General features: G+C 44.0%; 1 protein-coding gene across 5 annotated transcripts in view; it reads right to left on the reverse strand.

The window, feature by feature from the left end:
* TOPAZ1 (testis and ovary specific PAZ domain containing 1) overlaps positions 1 to 21339 on the reverse strand; it is a 106521-nt gene that overhangs the window by 67594 nt on the left and 17588 nt on the right. For all 5 annotated transcript variants that reach the window (XM_039527231.1, XM_039527234.1, XM_039527233.1 and 2 more), the window contains 2 exons: positions 6007 to 6122; positions 2523 to 2608 (listed from right to left, as the gene is read on the reverse strand). In XM_039527231.1, coding sequence (XP_039383165.1) covers positions 2523 to 2608; positions 6007 to 6122 — 202 coding nt within the window. The remainder of the gene's footprint in view (positions 1 to 2522; positions 2609 to 6006; positions 6123 to 21339) is intronic.

Consider the following 21339-nt stretch of genomic DNA (forward strand, 5'->3'; position numbering starts at 1 on the left):
CTCCATTTCTTCTTCAAGTGCTGGTTCCAATCTGTATTCCACATGTGGGAAATTAGCAAGCAGTAGTCAAACAGGAGGTAGGTGCAAGAATGCAGAAGTGATGGCTGTCGAATATTGCTGTCCCTATAGCTGTGTCTGTAGCAGAAGACTGGAACAAAGTGTGATGTTCTGTGATGGTAAGGAGCTCCAGGAAGCTGCCCTACATATCTCTAGTAGAGGTACGTCTTGCAGAGATGCAGCAATGGTTGCTTGGGCTCTGGTGGAATGGATCTTCATCCTCTCCAGGGGAGGGATGTGAGCCACTTGGTAACACAGGGCAATGAGATTGCTTGCTCTGGTGGAATGGATCTTCATCCTCTCCAGGGGAGGGATGTGAGCCACTTGGTAACACAGGGCAATGAGATCCATTTAGAAAATCTCTGCGCAGATATAGCTAGACCTCTTGATCTCTCTGCTATGGTAACAAAAAGTCTAGGTGTCTAATTGCTTTTGTTGTTTATACATAAAAGACCAGTGCTCTTGGGATGTCTAGAGAATGAATCATTCTTTCCTCATCAGAGGCATGCAGTTTCACAAAAAATATCAATAAGTATGACTCATGATACTCTGAAATTACTTTAGAGATTAATTTAGAGAGTAACCTCCTCTTTCTGTATAATAGGATGGGGGCTCTTTTGAAATCTCCGACTCACCAGATGAAAAAGCTGGATCCCAAACTTCTGCTGGAACCAACGGTACCAATGATTGAGTACTCAGGCTCACGGGTGGAAGAGGACAGTGGCTCTGTCTCTCCAGGATAGTTTCTTCCTCCAGTATAACTCTCTCTGAATAAAGACAGACCTGAGAGGGGGGAGGAGTGAGAACAGGGGAGAACAAAAATGTCCTCTGGGGAGATGAAGGTCTCAGAGTGTTCTGGGGTGCAGAATGAGTCAGTTAGTGGAGCCATCAGATCTGGTGCTTCCATAGTCACAGCAAAAGTCAGATTCCCCCATGGCTGTTATGATATTGGCACAGAATCTGATCTGGATGTCAAAGGGAGTAGTGGTGGATGTTTGTCTTTCAATTTGCATGTTGAAACTGGTATAGAAACCAATGAATCTATGCTCCTTTGCATCACTTTCCCCTCTGAAGAGGTTTACTCAGGCTTCAATCTTTAGGACCCGTGCACGAGGACTCTCCCAACTTTGAAGGAATGAGGGAGGAATCTCTTTTCTCTGGGGCAGATTTGGAAGAAGGCAGATTGTCTCTTCTTAATCTCATGAAAAGCCTTCTCCTTATGCTTGGAAGTTTTAACCTCAAGTCCTGAGCTTGTGCTCAAAGGGGCGCTGCCTGTTGATTGAGGTTGCTATACGGGGACAGAGGGGTTGTTTCCATCAAATGCTTTTTTAAGTCTTAGCTCTTGACCATCACAAGTTCTGGGAGGGAAGGAATGGCAAATGCTGCATTTATGTGAGGCTCACATTTCAGCTATGCGGTAACGGCAACGTTCATCACTCACCGAAAAGGAAACACAATTCTTGAACCCTAGTTATAATAGCCTCCCAGGAAGCATTTCCCCAGGATGGGGGAAAAAGAACTACACACTAGTACTTAAGACCAAACAGTAAATGAACAAAATAATGGAACGATTTACAGTACATTTACAGACTGAAGCAGTCGAAGGAAGCTGTGGACAGAAGCAGATTCTGACTCAGGCCACATGGTGGTACAAAGGAAATGGAGAGATGCTGGTCCGCACCGCCCCTTATACTCTCAGTTCAGAGTACAAGGAGAACTGCGCATATGTGAACCAATGGACCCTGCTTACTAAAAATCTCCTGACTCAGGTGCATGGCACACATGCGTACCCACATGTGTAAAACACATAGGGACCATCACTCAAAGTAGTATAGTAATTTCTTCTTTCCATCTTTCATTAGAAAAGTGTATTTACATTTTAGAAGAAGTTAGACACTAACTATATTTTAAAGTGTAACAGACAAACTGATGAAAACATAAAAAAACCCCTAACACTATGTTAGGCACTGTACACACACTCACCGTAAGAGTCTCCACCCCAAAAAGCTTATAATCTAAATAAGTAAAACGGACTACCAGTGGGAGAAGTTATGGGCCAAAAGAGTTGAAATTACTTGTCCAAGGTCACACAGCAGGTTAGTGACTGAGCTGCGATGATATCCCAGGTCCCCTTATTCTCAGTCCAGTGACCAATCTAACAGACATTGCAGCTTCTGCTAAACCTTACAAAATATAAGCTACTATCCCTCCCAATTGGCAAAAAACATTGTGTTTCTAGTGCAGCAGAAGCCAACACAGCTGCATTTTGAACATCTGTTTGTTCATCACTGATTATGCCCTTTATTCACTAAATTTATTCACTATTTATTCACTAAATTATACCATTTTTAAGGTGGTTGAAGTTTTGGCTGATATCTAAGTATTTTTATGAAGAACTGTCTAAATATTCATAATGAACAAAATTAACCCAATATTACAAGTTTGTTAAGTGTTTAGCAACTTACCACCACATTTTTGTTCATTTTCCATGGTTCATAACAGTCAGAATTTGGCAACGGCAAAAGAGAGCTTTTTCCTGAGTATCTGAAATCTAAGATTCAGGACAAGAATATTTAACGGACTGCGTAATAAAATGGGTCATATGCTAGTCATGAATATTAGGTTTTTTTAAATTTATCAAATCCTTATAACAGCTCATTACTATTTTCCTTTAATGACATTTCAGGTTATTCTTACATATGTAAGACAGGCCTACTTTCTGCACTGTAACAGGAAAACGGATCAGAGATACTATAAATATTTTCACCATGAAAACATGAAATTTTAGAATGACTTGAATAAAATCATATTTATCTATACATACATCTATTGGTCCCCATATTGGAACCCAACAGCTCCAAGTGGGGGTGAGACCTATGACATGGTGGCAGCGGTGGGAGATATCTAGGTCTGGGTTTCTCTGGTGTGAAGGTGCAAGGAGTTGCACTCGGTTTAGGTTCTTTGGGCATTTGGCTTTGATATGCCCCAGTTCATTACATTTAAAACATCGCCCAGTTGACGGGTCACTGGGCCGATGAGGATTACTGGAGACTGGTGAGGTAGAAGAAGAGGTAGGTTGCGGCTGTCCTTGGGTTGTAGGTGTGGGCTTGATTGGTCCTCGATGGTAGGGTTTAGTGTCGGTGTGTACCCTGTGGGATTCGTTCCCCTTGACAGTAGCTTTCTTGTTCTCTGCTACTGCCATTCATTTGGCTCCAATCTCCCCTGCCTCAGTGAGATATTTTGGTTTTCCATCTTGTATGTAGCGTGTAATGTCCTCAGGAACACCATCCAAGAACTGCTCCATCAGTATCAGGAGGTTTAGGTCGTCTATGGATTTAACATTGGCTCCTGATAACCAGGAAAAATAATGCTTTTCAAGGTAGGAGGCGTGTTTTGGAAATGACACCTCTGGTTTCCATTTCTGGGCTCTGAAACGCTGACGGGCATGATCGGGGTTATGCCCATTCTGTATCTGGCCTTGGTTAGGAACAGTCTATAGTCGTTCATTTTGTCCTTAGGCATTTCAGCTGCCACCAGTAATAATTCTCCGCAGAGCTGTGACCTCAGCTCTACCATGTATTGGGCTTCAGGGATGCTGTACCCAATGCAGGCCCTTTCAAAGTTTTCTAAGAAGGCCTCAACGTCATCACCTGTCCTGTAGGCGGAACATTTTTTCCGAGAAGGTTGATCAGTAGTTGGAAGAGGGGTTGGATTGGTTGGATTATGCTGCTTAGCCTTTTCTAATTCCAGAGCCTGCTGGTGGGCCTCCCTCTGGATCTCCATTTCTCTGTCTTTTAACTGCATTTGTCTCATGTGCTCAGCCTCCTTGGCTTTGTGGTCCGCCTCTTTGGCTTCCATCTCTCTCTTGTGGATAGCTTCTTCCCTGGCCCTTTCTGCATTAATTAGTTCCATCCGTCTTTGATGTTCTTTTTCTTTTTCTTCAGCCTCCAGCCTGGCCAGGTCGAGTTTGTTAATTGTTTCACCATTACTCATGATTGTGTGCCTTCTGGTGCTGGCCACACCCCTCTGCAGTCAGTGATATTTCTGGGTGGTTTGGTAGTGCTGGCCACACCCCTCTGCAGTCAGTGCACTTTCTGTGTTGCTTGCTTCAGTTCCTAACCCTGTCTATCATCGACTAAACAAAGAAAAATCAAATCTATTGTTTTGCAAATTGTGTTCTGCGGGAATGACTGTGCCTTTGACCCGAGAAAGAAAAAAAAAATTCTCTCCCCCTCCTCCCAAGAGCAAGACAAACCGGTTTAACCAGTGTCTCTCGTCCTTGCTAAGTAGCTCTCAGCATGGGGTCTCGTGAAACAAAGGCTTGTCAGAAAACCTTACCCCTCCTTTTCCTCCAAGGTGCTTTTTGAAGCAACCAGAAAGAAAACGAAAAGAAAAAATCCTTCTCTAACAAAGTATGTCAGAGGACTGTATTTCCTCCAGTTAAACCTAGCTGAAAAACTGCTCCAAAAAACAATCTCCCCCTCCTTGCTCCCAAGAAGGTGGAAAACCTGTCTTGCAACTCTCTCTCGCAATTGCTAAGTACCCTCTCAGCAGGGTGTTCCTTGTAACAAAAGCCTGGTTAGAAAAACTGTATTCCCTTCAGCCAACCTAGCTGAAACTCCTTCTAACCCTGAAAACTGCTTCAAAACTGCCTTTTGGTAGAAAAGCCTTGCCTCTGTATGGCTCTCAGGTTTGTCACCGCTGCCAACCATGTCATAGGTCTCACCCCCACTTGGAGCTGTTGGGTTCCAATATGGGGACCTGCATGGATTTATCTAAACTTAAATCCTAGTTTAGATCTGGTAAAAGCTGCCACCACCCAATAATGTACGTGTATTGGGACACAGTCCTCCCCCAAACTTCCCCTGGGGAACACAGATTCAATCTCCCTGAATCTCTACACACAGGGAAGCAGCCCACTTCCCCCCTCCCTCTCTCCTAGCCACTCTGGAGAGATTCACACCAATTCAACCCTATGAATCAACCTCAGGAGGAACTCACTCTTCCCCCCTCCCCTTCCCTTGAATTTCCACAAGAGAAGGAATTAACCAAGTCCAAAGAAAAGAATTTATTAAAAAAAGAAAAAAGTACACTCTCTCTGTATTACCAAGATGCAAAAATACAGGGTCTAAACTTATCAATCTCTGGAGAGAATTCCCCCTCCTTTCTTTCTCAGTAAAAGCAATAACAGTACAGAATTAAAGAAGTCCTCTGGTCAGGTGTCCGCAGGTACTGCTTGTTAACCCTTTACAGGTAGAAAAAAACCTTAACCCTTAACTAACTGTTTATGACAGGTCTCAAGTTGTGCACCCAAGAACTGAGGCACCCAAAACTCACTAGTCACTTTTAAAAATCTTTATATTTCTTATTCCAAATAACTAACTGGGAATATAATGAGCAAAATAATCTTATTGCTCCAGTCACAATTTTTTCCCCCTTCCCAGCCTCTCCCTGGGTTCCTCCAGTTATTTCAGAAAGTATCATTGAGAGCTTTTTAGATTTACTATTTTTTACTGTTTCAACCCTAAGTATGGGCATTCATTCAAGCGCAAATGTTTTCTGAGGAGGGAGTTCTGTTCACCCACATTAAATCCAACATATCTGATAACTATCTGACTCAAATCAGAAATGACAGCGAATTCATATTAACAGTTTGAAAAACCTGATTCTAAATAAAAATAAAATAAAAAAACCTTAGACCACACAATATACAAAAATCATGCTAAGAGGCTGAAATGGAACGCCCTAACAAACTGTCTTATCTGGACAAATCAAAATATGCAGGTATTATGGAAGAATTCTCTCTAAATGCTATCTAAGGGGACAATACAATCAAGTTTCTGAAGAAGCATGAGCCTTAACAGCTGACGTTAAAGTGCTCTAATTAAAATGTAGATTAAATAGAGTATGAAGCTAAAGCACAAGCTACTGAATTACAGACTAAAATACCATTGATCCAGGGTTTCAGTACAGTGTCTTCCTGGTAGGCATTTGTTTGCAGGGATGGCAGTTGCAATCCTAACTGAAGTTCACTGCTCACAAATTCTATATATTTAGAATCGTTGCTAAATAGTAAAAGAAAAACATGTTTAACAAAATAAGACAAATGCTTCTATAACTCTTCATGTCATGTATTAACTATAAAACACTAGATAATTTCTTCAACAATTAAAACAAAACTTAAATATTCACTGTAAATTTAAGTAGCTGAAGAGCAATCCCCCCCAATATTGCTTTAGTGAAAGGTGATCTCAACTTGTCCATAGTTATATTAAAGCAGGGAGAAGGCGATAGCAACTATGTAACCAAGAGTCAAATGCAGTAACTTGGTGGAGGGAGCACCTGAGAGCCACTGGTTTAAAATTCTGCCATTAAACTAAAAAGAAGGTTGGGATGATTGTGCTGTATGCTTGAGTTAACCCCTTTTCTACGTACTGCTAAATGTTCCCTGCCAGAGATGAAATCCGTGGGGCTTATAAAGTTGCTTCTGAAGAGCAAATCTTATTTTCTAATGGACCAATTACACTAAAAGGAAGAATTTTTTAAATAATATTTCAAAGGGAAAATACTCCTGAGCCCCAATTAAGTGATTTCAAATATATATGCTCAACACTGTTAAACAGTATATTTTTTAGAAACATGAATATTTTCAGCAAGTGCAGCAAAATATGTTTGTTGTTTCCTTCCTTGGTTATAGTTAAAGGAATAAGAAAATGTCGCCCCACTTACCTGAAAATTTCCTTTCTTTGAGTAATAAGGCACACAGATCCATCACAATGGGTATGTCAGCCTATTTGCAGTTTGGGGGCAGAACCAAACCTGTCAGTCACTGGCAGTATAGGAATGCTCCATCCCCGCAAAGTTCCAGCCAGTTGAGATAACATCCACAGCCAAGATAATTTACACAGATTGTGTTTAATATACTTTGAGGAAGAAACACAATTTCTCCTACTAAAGAACATGGCAAATTACACCTAACAATGACAAATCCAAATTCTTGGATGTCTATTCCAACTCTATTACTTACCTTATTACTCTAAGAAGGGAAATCTTCAGGTAAGTATGGATACATTTTCCTCTTCTTCGTGCTAAGGTTCACAGACCCATTAAATGGTATTTTCATAATAGTGTACCTCTAGGGTGGGAAGCAGGATCATGCGGACATCCAAAACAAGGTAGATTATATATAAATATAAACTACATCTTCCATGAGGCACCAAAGCATGGAGACTTCTTCCAAACGAGAGGAAATGGCAATGGCTAAGATTGGATGACCAATATGAAGAACTTGGTGAACTTATGAATTGATGGCTATATGGCTGTAGCGAGGAGGCATGACCTCACTCAGAGGTTGACAGGGAGGGACCAAAAAACACCCCCTTGGTGGGCAGAACAAGGAAAATCATGCCCATCCCATCAGAAGTTATGGGGTGGGACAGGAAATGGAAGTACAAAAGGCAGGCCCTGCAGCTCAGTTGGGCTGCAACTGCTGTGCTGAGGACTGGCCAGATCTCCCCAGGTTGCCAGCCTACAGAGACCCTAAGGAGCTGTTGGGGCTGCTGCCTGAGGACTAGCCAGAGCTCCCAGGACCGCCAGCCGACCAAGATGCTGAGGAGCTGCTGGGGCTGCCGCCTGAGGATTGATCAGAGTTCCCCAAGGAGACAGAGGACCCCCACGTTAGAGGTACTACACATGACTACTCTACCCTGACACTCCCCCTAAGAACTTGACTTTGATGCTTAAATTAAGGAAGACTTGAATTTAGGGAATGAATGTTATGACAGTAGTAAGAACTATCCATCTGAATTCAAAGTACAATACTAGTTCTCATTAGAGAAAGCACCCAAATTCATATTAAAACAGCCCTCATCTGATTGCAAGTATGGGCAAGCACTATCTCATTCTAACAGATAGGAAGTATAAGGAAGCTTACTGTAGAGGTTCAATCTGGGTAATGCTGAAGGTGCAGAATGAGGTTCTTGGGTCATGCTGTAAAGCCTTGTGGTGATTGGAATAAGGCTGATGCCTTAAAGAAGCATTTAAATCTGGAATTTGTACAAAAGTTCCTTTTCTTTAAAATGCTGAGAACATTACACTACAGAGACTTGATATTTTTGGTAGGATGCTCAGACACCCAGAATAAAACCCTTCTGGAGGAATTCTAGGCTATGTACATTGGTTAACATGGTACCCAAACTATGACCTTTGCACTAGCCAGTAGAATAAGTTGCATTTGTCATCTTCTCTTTTGGGATCCATGAGAGAAATAAGTACTTTATCCAAGTATTCATTTCAAGCCTGTCTAGTCCCAGATGGAAGATTGTTTTTTCAATAACAGACTTCCTCTGCAAAAAAGAGCCATCTGAAGATGCAATGCTATCATGCCTCTGAGCCATAGCCCCTACAACAAGAAAGGCATAAAAAGTATCACTGCTGCTATCCAGTTCCTAGACTTTGTACTGTCCTGAGGGACTGTGGAAAAACTGGGAAGACAAAGCAGGGTCCTTCCACAGCTTTAAGAGAGGTCATTCATCCCCTCACATCCTGGGTCCCGACAGAGGCTCCCAAGAACACTATTTTTTCCAGATTAAAGAGATTGATCACCAGCCTACTACATTGGCTTATGATGACAGAGAATGCTTAGGGACTCAGGTTCTACTCTGCTACTCAGGTTTCTGCCATGTAAGTCTTGGTGTTCCTCTCTCCCTTGGTGAGCAGTGCACACAGGAGATAAGAAATTTTGTTTCACCCAGAACAGGAGAATTTCTTTCTGGAGTAGGGTTGTTAGGGTTGTTACAACTGAGAAAAACACAATCAGACACACTGAGTATCGTGACAAGAACAGGTCTGTTATCCATGAAAGGAACAAGTCTCTGAGATCTCAATGAATCATTAAATGCCAGCTACTGGATGTGGTGTTCTCTTTCTGGTACCGAATTCCCTGAACTGAACTGGGAAGATCCCTTAAAAAAATCTGACTCTCAGCATTCCTCAGTTGTGGGAACAGAGAATATACAATCAAGAGCTAGATATCTGCCAGTGGATAATATAGGCAGATACACAGAGGGATACCTGGAATGAATGGGTAGGTATATGAACTATGGATCACTGAAGCATACTTGTTTATGAGATCAGAATTCCAATAGGCTCTAATAAGAACTGGATTTGTTTCTGTAGCCCCACTTGTTTTCTATTATAGCCATCTTCATCTTCTGAAAGGAGACCATGTACTGGATAGTATTCATCCTCAGCTCAGATCTATGACTGACTTCCCTGGCACCACATGTGAATGTTTGTTTTAAATCCAAAATGCTCCAGAAATTGTATCACTTTGTGTTTGGCTCCAGCTTTCTCTGTACAGAACACTGATCAGAAAAACTGTCCCAGAAGATGTAACAGAATTTCCTTCTTTCCTAAAGCCAGTATTATTGCTACCATGATCCCAAAGAGAGACCCAGAGAGAGTACAGGTAAGATCAAATGGTGAAGATCAAAATTGGGAAAGCAAAAAGGCAGCAATCTACCTGCAAAACAATTATCTGGGGATAGTAAAATGGAAATACTTTGAAAACAAGCCTGCTTTAGGAACTTATTTGTGTGTCTCAGACAGGGCCTGCTCTGCTTGCCCTTTATTCTCTGAGGCTAAAAACAGGATGGGGAGCAGGTTATAATTATCCAATCTGAAACAGATGAGGTTAATTTCATTCATGTTATCGCCTCTCTGTGGATTTCTGAAACAGGGAATGGAACAAAGCTGTTCCTGAAATTCTTGCACACCTCCAAAAGTTCCATCCTTTGGACAATGCCCAGTGACCTTACTGATCAAAGTTACAGCCAGCCCTTTGCTCCCAACATGGAAGAACCTCACACAAATCGGGAGTCTGGATGGAAGAGATGTAGATAGTTCTGAGGCAGCTATGGCTCTGCACTTGTTTTAACTACCATATGCAAAAAGGTATTTTTTCCTGTTGTACTTCCTGGACTGCTTCAACCCATCACATGACCTGTATTCCTCCATGTAGTACCTGGCAGAATTCTAAGTTGACTATTCTGATGACTCTGAATAGCCTCAGCTACAAGTTTCCACTGTATCAGTAAGATAGATGGGAACTGATTTGTTTGATCATCTGACCCCAAGGATCAAAGCTCCACAAACTGCATGAAACAGAGGTGAATTAATATCCCGTATCCCCAACCAGGGAGTAGCCAGCATTAGGCCATGCGATTTTATTTTTTATGTTGAGAGGGGCTGTACTTGCAATATTGTCGACCCATGTTAGCACTGCTTGTGAAAGCATGCAGGGACACATTGTATGTCAGATGATAGCCCATGTTTGCCTATTTTTGTTGTTCTGATGCCCCTGAGAATTTGCATACCTGAAGAAGGGGTTGTAAAGGGTCAGTACAGCGTGATCATTCTTTCCGGTGAAATTCTTCCCCATTAGAAATGAGACCCTGATCACCAGGAAAAATGGTCACATTTATCTTTGGTAGTGGTACCATATTGCCTTTTGATTGGTGCATACCGAGAAACCTTCTGGCCTCACAAAATGGAGGCTCAGAGGAGGATGAGGTAAAAAGAATGGAAAATTTCTTACCAACAATTTCTTCTGCTAGTAACATCTCCCAGAATTCTTGACATCTGGGCTACTCTCCTCTCTTCAGCTCATGAAGGCAGATCAGCGTTTTGGAGCTGCATGGTCTGTCCATGCCCCCACAGCTCCTGCTTGCTTCCAAACAGGGATCTTGGAATCGGAGGTGGAGGGGTGGGCAGGGGAGCTATGCCCCCCCACCCACACTATTAAAAGTGGGAGGACCATGCCCATCCACTTATTAATATCGGCATAGTACCCTCAGGCAGGCATGACAGGGGAACTAATAAGGTGATCTGCTCCCCCACTGCAAAGTGCAGCCCCTGCTAGCCACACCAGCCTCTTCCCAGATGGAGGGCAAAGGTGGTCCTTAGTCCCACCTCACCATAGGGCCCCTGCTCCTTCTCTTCCCCCCCGAAGCCCTGCCCCTGGCCAGGACAGAAGCCAGAGCCAGGCAGTAGTAAGAGCCATCCAGGGAGCCCAGACCGCTGTGGGGAGTCCCAGATCCTCCACCTCCCTGGGAGGCACACCCCAGGGATTGGGGACATGGGCTGGGCGCTGCTCTCAGGCACTCCAGCCCCCCCAACCAGGGCAGGTAGAGGGTGTGAGGCTCCCCACAGCGAGCCAGGCTCCCTGGGTAGCTCTTACCACTGCCTGGCTCTGGCTTCCGCCTGGCTGGGGGATCAGGGGGTCACGGTTCTGGCGCCAGTGCCCCCCCATTTCTACACAGGTTCCAGCGCTCCTGCTTCCAGATGTGTTATTCCCAAACTGTAAAACTTGCATAACGTCGTTATTCATATTTCAGAGATAACAAAATAACTATGTATATTAGACCAAGGAAGATGGCCATATGGTAATGATTCCACTTAATATCTGGCCCTTGACTCATGAGCCCGCACAGGTGGGTAGAATCACTGAAGATGCTGCTAACAGAAATGAACTGCATGTAAGAAATTTTCTGTTCTACAGCCCAGTGTTTCCCACAATCCTTGATGTCTGAGAAATAGCAAGCAGTAAACAAATTTAGAAGGGACTACAGGAAAGGTCAGAAAAAGGAAAAATTGTGTCCCCTCCCGATCTATAATATTTGCTCAAAGGGCAAAATCATTTCTAGGCCACTGCCTGCCACACCTTCCTGCCAAAGGATGACTCTGCAGAGGACAGGAAGTCTACCTTGTATCGCTTGATAAAGATGGTAGCATTTGACCAGGTTGTGGATGCATGGCTCTTTCCATATGTCTGAGGTAAATTTTCAGAGCCCTTCTGACATCTAAGGTGTGCCACCTTTCCTCAGTAGGATGTTGTGGCCTTGGGCAGAATGAAGGTTCCTTGGGAAACATGTTAAAAAAAAAGTTCACCTTTGGAATAAACAATTCCCAAATCCTGGGCACCATGTTGGACTACTAGGATGATCCGAGGAATGGAAAACCTGTCATATGAAAGGAGACTCAAAGAGCTTGGCTTGTTTAGTCTAACCAAAAGAAGGCTGAGGGGAGATATGATTGCTCCCTATAAATATATCAGAGGAATAACTACCAGGGAGGGAGAGGAAGTATTTAAGCTCAGTACCAATGTGGACACAAGAACAAATGGATATAAACTGCCTATCAGGAAGTTTAGGCTTGAAATTAGATGAAGGTTTCTAACCATCAGAGGAGTGAAATTCTGGAATAGCCTGCCAAGGGGAGTAGTGGGGGCAAAAGACATATCTGGCTTCAAGACTAAGCTTGATAAGTGTATGGAGGGGAAGGTATAATGGGATAGCCGAATTTTGGCAATTAATTCGTCTTTGACTACTAGCGCTAAATATGCCCAATGGCTTGTGATGAGATGTTAGATGAGGTGGGATCTGAGTTACTACAGAGAATTCTTTCCTGGGTGTCTGGCTGGTGAGTCTTGCTCACATGCTCAGGGTTCAGCTGATTGCCATATTTGGGGTCGTGAAGGAATTTTCCTCCAGGGCAGATGGGCAAAAACCCCCCAGGGCATCTGCCATCCTCTGCAGCATGGGGCACAGGTCACTTGCTGGAAGATTCTCTGCACCTTGAAGTATTTAAACCATGATTTGAGGACTTCAATGGCTCAGACACTGGTTTGATACAGGAGTGGGTGGGTGAGATTCTGTGGCCTGCATTGTGCAGGAGATCAGACTAGATGATCATAATGGTCCCTTCTGACCTTAAAGTCTATGATTCTATTATTTAAAGTCTATGAAACACACAGTAAAGTTCCTGAATAAAAAGAGTGCTGCCAGCTCTGTCACTTGCCTGGCTGATAGGATCGCTATCAAAAAGTAAGCTTTGATGTACAAATAAAATGCTCACACTGACATCAGTGGTTCAAAGGGATAGTTTCTCTGTATTCTCATTACAACTTGGGGGGGGGGGGGGAGGAAAGGTCTAATTGCTGGCTTGGCTAACCAGACTGCACAAGGGAATTTGTGTACCTGGGGATTCTCTCCCAGAGAACCCACAGATCCTGCAAACATTGTGCTACTAAGGACAGACACCTGATGCACAACGATGCTGGATTAGAGACCTTTGTCAAACCCTTCTTTAAGAAAAAGTCCAAGTAAGCCATAATTCCTGGATTTCTAGGATTTATTTCATATTCCTGGCACCAGTCACAAAATCTAGTCCAAAAATATACTCTTCTAGAAGACAACACAATGACACAATCCCTTCCCTTTCAACAGCCATGCTGTTAGATGTGGCCAGTCTAGATTTGGATGAAGCAGAGGCACCTTGTGAGGCTGTCCTGTCTCTTTGTCACTACCCCTACAGCTCCCAATTTCAGCTCTATCAGCTCCAAAGACCCTGGTCTCCTTGGCCAATGCAGAGTTACCAATATTACTGTTGCCTGTTCTAGTTTTATTTTCTGGACCATGTTCCCAAACAATGGAAAGGGTGGAAATGCACAGAGGAGCCTGTGACCATTTATGGGATAGGGCATCTATCCGCATTGATCTGGGGTGTTCTTCCCTGGTGAAATACTTTGGTCTCTTTGCATTAATGTGGTTCGTGAATTAGTCAGTTGAAGGCAGGCTGAATGACTGCATGATTAACTCAAAGAGACTTCCTGATTCAGGTACTACTTGGGGTTGTTCACCTTGCTCCTGCTGAGCCAGTCTGCCTTCTGGTTCAGGACTCCCTTTTGTGAGCTGCCCTGAGGGAGAGGAGAGAATGCTCTCCTCACTCCATGATTTCCATTGCTTCTGTATGTAGCACTGGGCTTCTTGTCCCCCTTTGTTGGTCATGCTGTCTGACAATCAGACTGTTCCTCTTTAGGCTAGACTGGAACCTTCATAGTGGCAGCTTGACTATTCTTAGTTTATGAGGTTTATGCTGTAAGGTCCTTTCCTCCAGTTTCCAGATGTCTTGAACTGTTTGGGACCCCAGGTGTGCTCTCTAGCCCCCCAGGAAGGCCTCGGTTGTGAGTATCAGGAGTTCTGGAAGTCACATGGGCATGCCCTTGTGGACATCACCCTGGGTCGATCACCATTTAAAGAGTTGATCACCTGCATCGGAACTCTCACTTGATATTTTGTGTGTTCCAAGGAGTAGTCCCATACCTTTAAAATGAAGCCTCAAAGGTGCCTGATGTGCGATTGTACCCATGGAGTGATCCCCATGCACAATGCCAGGAGGACTAGCAATTGAAGACTCAGTTCAATAGTTGTCTTTTTGCAGTGCCAAAACAATGCAAGGAGGTCTTGAATCTTCTAGAACTTCTCTAGAGATGGATATACCCTGACTATCAAGATGCTTATATCCACTCCCAAGGGTGCTATTTGAGTGGACGGAATCCATGAACTTTTCCTGATTTTGATAAAACCATGCAGCTTCAGAAAATTCAAGGCCAGGTATGTAGTTCTGTGTGCCGTTGCTGGGGATGGAGCTCTGATTAAGATGTCAAGGAAGATGTTTAGGTGGACCCCTGTGACCGGAGGTCTGGCTAGGATTATCACTAAAATCTTTATAAAGATTTGCGGGGGAGGGGTGGCAAGGACAAGCCAAATGGGAGCATCCAATAAATTATATTGCTTCCTTCTATCGGCAAACCTTAAAAACTTGCTGTTGGAGCTGACCGCAAGTTACCTTGGCCTGTTGTTACAGAATGGTTCCGGGGGCGGGGGGAAGCTAGTAGTGAACTGGCTTTGACTGATCGGGCTGGCTTGCAGCCACTCGAATGGATAAACAAGAAAAAGAGATAAGGAGGGCCTGAGAGGGTTAAGTGTGGGAACAGAACACAGTAGTGTTTCCTTCCAGAGCCTGCTTGTGGATGTACATGCCCAGCCCTCCCCAGAAAGAGATGATGGTAAAAAACAGCTATGTGAATGTTTTAGATGAACAATCTCACCTGCGGACTCTGGCCTTGTGGGTGCCCAGGAATTCCCCACGCTGGAGCAGTGCCTGCTACAAGCCCTCAAGGACAAGGCTGGAGAGTTCAGGACTGTCCGTAGCAGAAGGGGCATAAGCATTGATTCTTGCTTGCTTGGTTGCTGGAAAGCACATATTTAGTAATGCATGAAGGCTGGGAAGCTTATTATACTTTGGCAATAAAACCAGTTATACTTATGTACCTGGTGTGGCTTCATTGAGTATATCCGAGCTCCCACCACCACCCCTGTGGCTCAACACTTGTGATGGCACATTGATTGGGATATGGAGGTATGCATCCATCAGATCCACTGAAGTCAGAAAATCCTCCTGGGACAGGGATGACAGTGTAGAGGTTAGAGTCTCCAACCAGAACTTCATTTTTCTCATCAACTTCTTGAGCCTTTTGAGATCTAGAATGGCTCTGATTCCCCCCTGTATGCTTCTGAACAATTAAGATGGAGTAGAACTCTGAGAGTCTTTCCTCCGAGGGAACTCTCTCTTACTTTTATATCCAGGAGATAAGAAATCGCATTCTGGATTAGACCATGCTTTACGGGGTCATTAGAGAAGGGAGACTGGATGAAAAATAGATGGGGAGCCTGTAACTTGAGGGAGTATCCCTGATTCACTAGCTCTGTGGTCCATGGTCAAAGCAACCCATTCCTCCAAGAAATGGGAAATCCTGCCCCCAAGCTTCAGCTCTAGACAGAGATGTATGCATTTCTTGTCATAAAGAGGTTTTGAGAGCAGCAGGATTCCCTTGGGGCTTTCCTCTGAAGAACCTGCTGTTTCTTCACTGGTATTTCTGCAAGGATGATGGCCAAAAGGAATGCCATTGTCAGAAGGCTGGTCTCTAGTCTCTCTTAGTGGCATCGTGTGGGTTTGGAAGGGACCATTTAGTTGTGGAATTGTCCGCTACTACTTTGTCTTTGAAAAGCAGGGCTCCAGTGAATTTCGCAAAGCACAGCACCTGCACTGTCACTGAGCTGGAGGACCGGGCTTTGGCTGAGAATCTCATTGCATCAGCAACAATAGTGTAGCCAGGAAAAGTTTATTTAAAACAGAGCCAAAGTCTCTATGCTTGAAGCTATGAGATCTTCCAGCCAGGAGAGGGATGGCTTTGCAAAGCAATTAGCTGTTAGTGACCACTGAGGAAGCCTCAAAAATCTTGAGTGGCCTCCATTTTTTTCCTTCTGTGAGGTCCTTAGGATAGAACTCCCTTCTGAGGGGATAACCATAACTTTAGCCACGGACACTGTCAATCTTTGGCATCTCAGTAATTGACACTTTTGGTTCCTGGATCCTATAGAACCTAAGATGTACTTGCCGTCCTCTGGCTTATCCCATTCATCCCTGATTACTTCCTCAAAAGAGGAATGTAGGGGAATCATGGCCCCAAGGGACGATTTCGAGGGAAGAAATTTGCTCAGAGGCTTACTCTTGATATTTTGTTCAGGTTGAATCTGAACAGTGGATACAACCTTGTTGCACATAGCCTCCAATTTCTCAGGGGGAAAAAACCTTTGCTAAGTCTTCCTCTGGTCCTGATTGGAATTAGAGCCCATCCTCCAGACAATTCACCATCTTCTGTTATGGAGTGGGAGGAGAAAGAGGAGTCAGGACTCATACCTCCTAGATCTTTTATATTTTACTTTCCATTTTTTGCTATCTTTGATTTTTAGCTTGCTTACAGCGTACAAGCTGTTGCGGCTTTGGTGATGTCTTTTGCAGGTAGCCTTGCTGAGGGTCCAAAGTCCTCTCATGAGCTCTCTTCCTGAGTTCTTGCTGGTTGGATCCCATTCCCCCAGGAGGTGTGTGGGGGGGAACTCTTCCAGACCCTTCCCAGCCAAACTGCAAAGGGGGCTGCGTGCTTATGAGCCCTGCTTTTTCCCCCCCAGGGTGCTCAAAACCCATTTTAGGACTTTTTTTTGGCGGGGGGGGGGGGCGGGAGATTTGTGACTCCACACTTCTGCCCTCTGTTCTCCAGGGGACACTTGAGAATTACCCGAGTTGGTTGACTGGGGACCTTCTTGTTCTTGGAGCCTCTCCCTGCTCTACCCATAGACTCCTGGTCCATTTTTCCCACATCAGAGCTGCGGCAGAGAATCCCACATGCCTGTCCAACTCCATACCCCGAGACCTAACAGAGTTAGAGACGAAAGGCTGAGTGCAGGTTAGGCATAAATTGTTGTCTGCCATGCCTGGGAGGGGAGTCACATAGATAAAGCACTGTCTGGATTTCATTCAGTGCCTTTTAGGCCACTCTGCCATACCTGGAAGGTGCAGAGGAGCCAGTAGAGAGGCACTACAGCTGAGGCTCTGGGGGGTTTCAACACCCAGCTCAAAAACTAGCCCAGGAGGGAGAAAGGGATGGGAGGGAGATCACTGTTCACCACTGCCCCGCATTTTGACAAAAAAAGTCCTCCTTAGACAAATGTGAAAGTGGGAGCTGTAAAAGCCATCATCTCTGCACTGCCACAAAGGCAGAGAAACTGGAAGCAAGCAGGAGTTGAGGGGTCATGGCCAAACCATTTGGCTCCAAAACTCTGATCCTCCTCCAAACGGAGGTGGGGGGAAGCAGCCCAGATGTGAAGAAGTGTGGGAGACGCTGGCATGCAAAAACAGTGGGCAAGAGACCCCTTATTGCCTGCTGGTTGTTCCGCATCTGAGCCGCTGTCCCTCATACTCCACAGCCATCTGCTGGATGGAGGTGGTAGAGGTAAGATATGGCAACCTGTTACAGAAGCTGGGAACAATAACCTGGACATTAGGGTATAATGACCCACAGCAATAGCTGGGAACAACAGCCCAACAGTTATGGCATCATGACCCACACCAGCAGTTCAGGATGACAACCTGATACCTTCCCAGTGTTTTAGACATGGCAGGAAATTCCTATCCCACTGTTACAACTTCCCAGGGTGCATAAGGATGGATATATAACTATAGCTTCTCTAAGGCAGCTGCCAAGCTCCTACACATAGTTTTACAATACCCAGTAACACTTGCCTGAAAGAGTCTATCCTTTGGTTTTTGTTTTGGTTTTTTTTTTTTGGTGGGGAGCAGGTAACTGTTTCAAATATATTTTAAGATCTGATTCTCTAACTCAGATTTGGAATGCTGGGCCTTCCTCCCTTAAGGAGAAAGAATTCCCTTTATGGGGTTGTGTGTACCTCTGCCTAAAGGAATCAGCATATATTTATGTCCGGGTCTTTTCTGCACTGATCTGCCATGCTAAACTCTTTGAGGGTGAGCAGGGAAATTAGGAGCTAAGGATTATCTGCCCTGCTGCATGCTGTGAAGATGAAAAACTCCTTTTGGGAGTCTGTCCACATAATAGTGCTTCAGAGGGAGGAGTGAAATTGAGCTATTACTCTGAGAATATTACACATGGTTAGTGATCTCCCAGTCCTCAAAAAGGCTGGGTTTATTTGCCTCCTGCATTTACATTAAGTGTGAGCTCAACTATGAAAAGTCTATAAACTGTCACAATAACCTAGAACAATGTGTGTTGATGGGAAAAGGTGAAAAAGGACCAAAAGACTAAATTAGTCCAAACAAAGAGGCCTACTGATATAATTCCAGGACTGGATTAAGATGAAGCCTGGTAAACAAGAGAAGTATGGGAAATCCATGAACCAAAATTGGTTTATCAGAAATTGGGCCTAATTAGTGGACAAAATAATCAGAAGCTAGGCTATTCCGCCCACATTCCTTTTGGGGATCCTCAAAGAGACTTTGAGGAAACAGATGTGAACACTGGTTGACTAAAAAACAAGCAAGAAGGGGAAGGAGCAAGCTTCACCATCATGGCTGCTATCCCAACCAGATCCTTGGACCTTGGGATTCAGTAGAACGCCACTGTGCCTTTTTCATCCTAATCCTAAAATGTCCTAACCAGACCGGGCTGGACCCAGACGACACCACCTCCTCCACCAGATCCAGCTAACTCTTGAACACCATCTGGAGACTTTGCATCACCCCGCAATTCCCAATGTGTCCTCTTCCTTCCTCACCTTATTTCTTCTCTTTTCCTATCCCTCTCTTTTTCCTTCTATCCAATAAGAGTCTGTCTTAGCCAGCCATGACTGCATACTTTGCAACACTGCTGTAAGCCTGTGACCAGAGAGGCAACTAAAAGCAATACCCTAAATAGACTGATCCTGGTACAAGTGTGCCAGCTCTCAGAGTGGCTGATAAGACAGTGGGATGTGTCAGTGTTTCTCCAGCAGTAAGGTTGCAAGTGAGTCAATACCAGAGAGACAAGCTGCATTTTCTATCTCTGCTGTTCTTTTCTTTCCCTTTTTGTGTGTGTCTTGTTTTGTCTTCCAGGAAACAGGACTAGATTTCAACAATAGCTCCAGCCCATCTCGACAAACTTCTTCTCTCTCTTTTCAAAAAAGGACAGTTATTACTATCTAAGAGACTGTTGAAATAAAGGGATTTTCCCTCTAAAATTTTTTCTACAGTTACAAGAAAAGGGAATAGGGGATGTTGTTAAAATGAAAAAAATATTTTTTATATTTCAAGTTTGTTTTAACTGTTTTCCTTTGTTTTTTGGTATCTTTAATAAAAGATTTAAAAGATTTTTAATTACACGTTTGCCATAGTACTAAGTAGGCCGAGGTCGGTTGACTAAACCCCAAACCTTGTTTAAAACAATTTAGCATTGGGCAGTTACAGGTCACGTCAACACCTTTTACTCTTTGCCCATTTATTTCATCTGAATTAACACAACATGTGCCCCTTATGGGTCTGTCAAGGAAGGCACTGGTCTGAAGCTCAAGTATGGGCTTCCTAGAAGCTATGCCCCTCTATGTTGCATGGGCTCTACATGGTCCAGCAGGTCTGATTTGTCTGGTGTTCTCGGCCTGGGATACGAGTCGGGATTCTCTTGGGTGGGGGGGAAGATGCACCTGCTATAGAAGTGGCAGCAGAGGGAGACGGATAGGCCCCCTTACCACATTCTCCAGTGATGGTATCCATGCTGCCTCTGGTGTCTTCCATCCACAACCTGTAGGGAAGTGGAGGGAGAGGTTGGAGCAGGAGGTGGCTGAACTCCACAGTCAGAGGTGTGGTGGCTGGTATGGACTATAGGAACTTCAAGTGCAGTCTTTCATTTGTCGTGTTGCCCTCCTGAATCCAGTCCCCATGTGGAGATGGAGAGAGTGGAGGCTACTTGTCTCAGAGCCAGTTCTTTTCCAATTTTGCCTGTCTCCTTTCCTGCTGGGAGGCAGGGAACCAAAACAACTCTGCCCAGGCTGGGCTGCTTCTTGCTCAGAAGAGCCAGCTTCTCTGATCCTGACAGGCAGTTCCCTCCTTGCCCAGGGAAGAGGAAATGAAGTCACGCCACCCAAAGTGGGTTGTAAGGGAAACTACCTCTGCCCACAGAGCCAGACAATCTCCCCAGTGAAGAACACAGACTTTTTTTGGCCTAGCTCTGACCCTGAAGCTTGCAGGGACACCAACTACCACAAATGCCTCAAAGGGGAAGTGGAACAATCACCCTAAAAATCAAGCACAACCCTCAGACATAGCTGGACACAGAGGAGTTACTGAAACAAACCATTAGTCTAAAAATTTGAAATAAAGCTTGGAATTTTCCTCAGGAAATGTCTACAGCAGGGGGGTATGGCTAAGCTGCCAGCTGCTGTGGTGGCAGGTAAAACTAGAAGGAACTTCAGGAGAAGGAGCATTCCTATGCTGCTAGTGACTGACAAGTCTGGTTCTGTCCCCAAGCTGTAAAGACGCAGAAGTACACATTGTAACAGATCTGTGAACCTTAGCACAGAGAAAGTGTATTTGTTAAATGGTTAAAAAAAAAGAAAAAATTTATTCCCCAGACCCTATTCCAGTTTGCAAACACATGCACTGCTGGTATATTGGATTTTTGTGCATGTCCTTGTTAAGAGAGGTACATCATTATTTTAGTTCATTCTTGTTGAAAAAGTTTGTTTTTCTTAATTATTTCTGTCCATTAGCCAACCTTTTCCAGGCTACCACTTTTCTAAACTTGTTCACAATTTTTGATTTGTCAAGATGGTAAATTAATTGGTTCATAGTCAACCTTTTTTGCTCTGATGCTATAAGTAGATTGTCATTAAATCAAATTTCTTTCAGTTCAGCTTTGTAAAGTAATTTAGCTGACTACCCCACAAGCTGAATTTTAAGATTCTGTTTGTTCTCTACTCTGCAAAATGTGCATTTCAAGTAAAGGAGTACATCTTTATTCCAATGCTATATCAGGAGAAACACGCTAAAGCAATGGGATTTTATTACTTGCAGTATTTTATAAATAGAATAAAAATC

Source organism: Mauremys reevesii, linkage group 2, assembly GCF_016161935.1.
Source record: "Mauremys reevesii isolate NIE-2019 linkage group 2, ASM1616193v1, whole genome shotgun sequence".
In the NCBI taxonomy this organism is placed as follows: domain Eukaryota; kingdom Metazoa; phylum Chordata; order Testudines; family Geoemydidae; genus Mauremys; species Mauremys reevesii.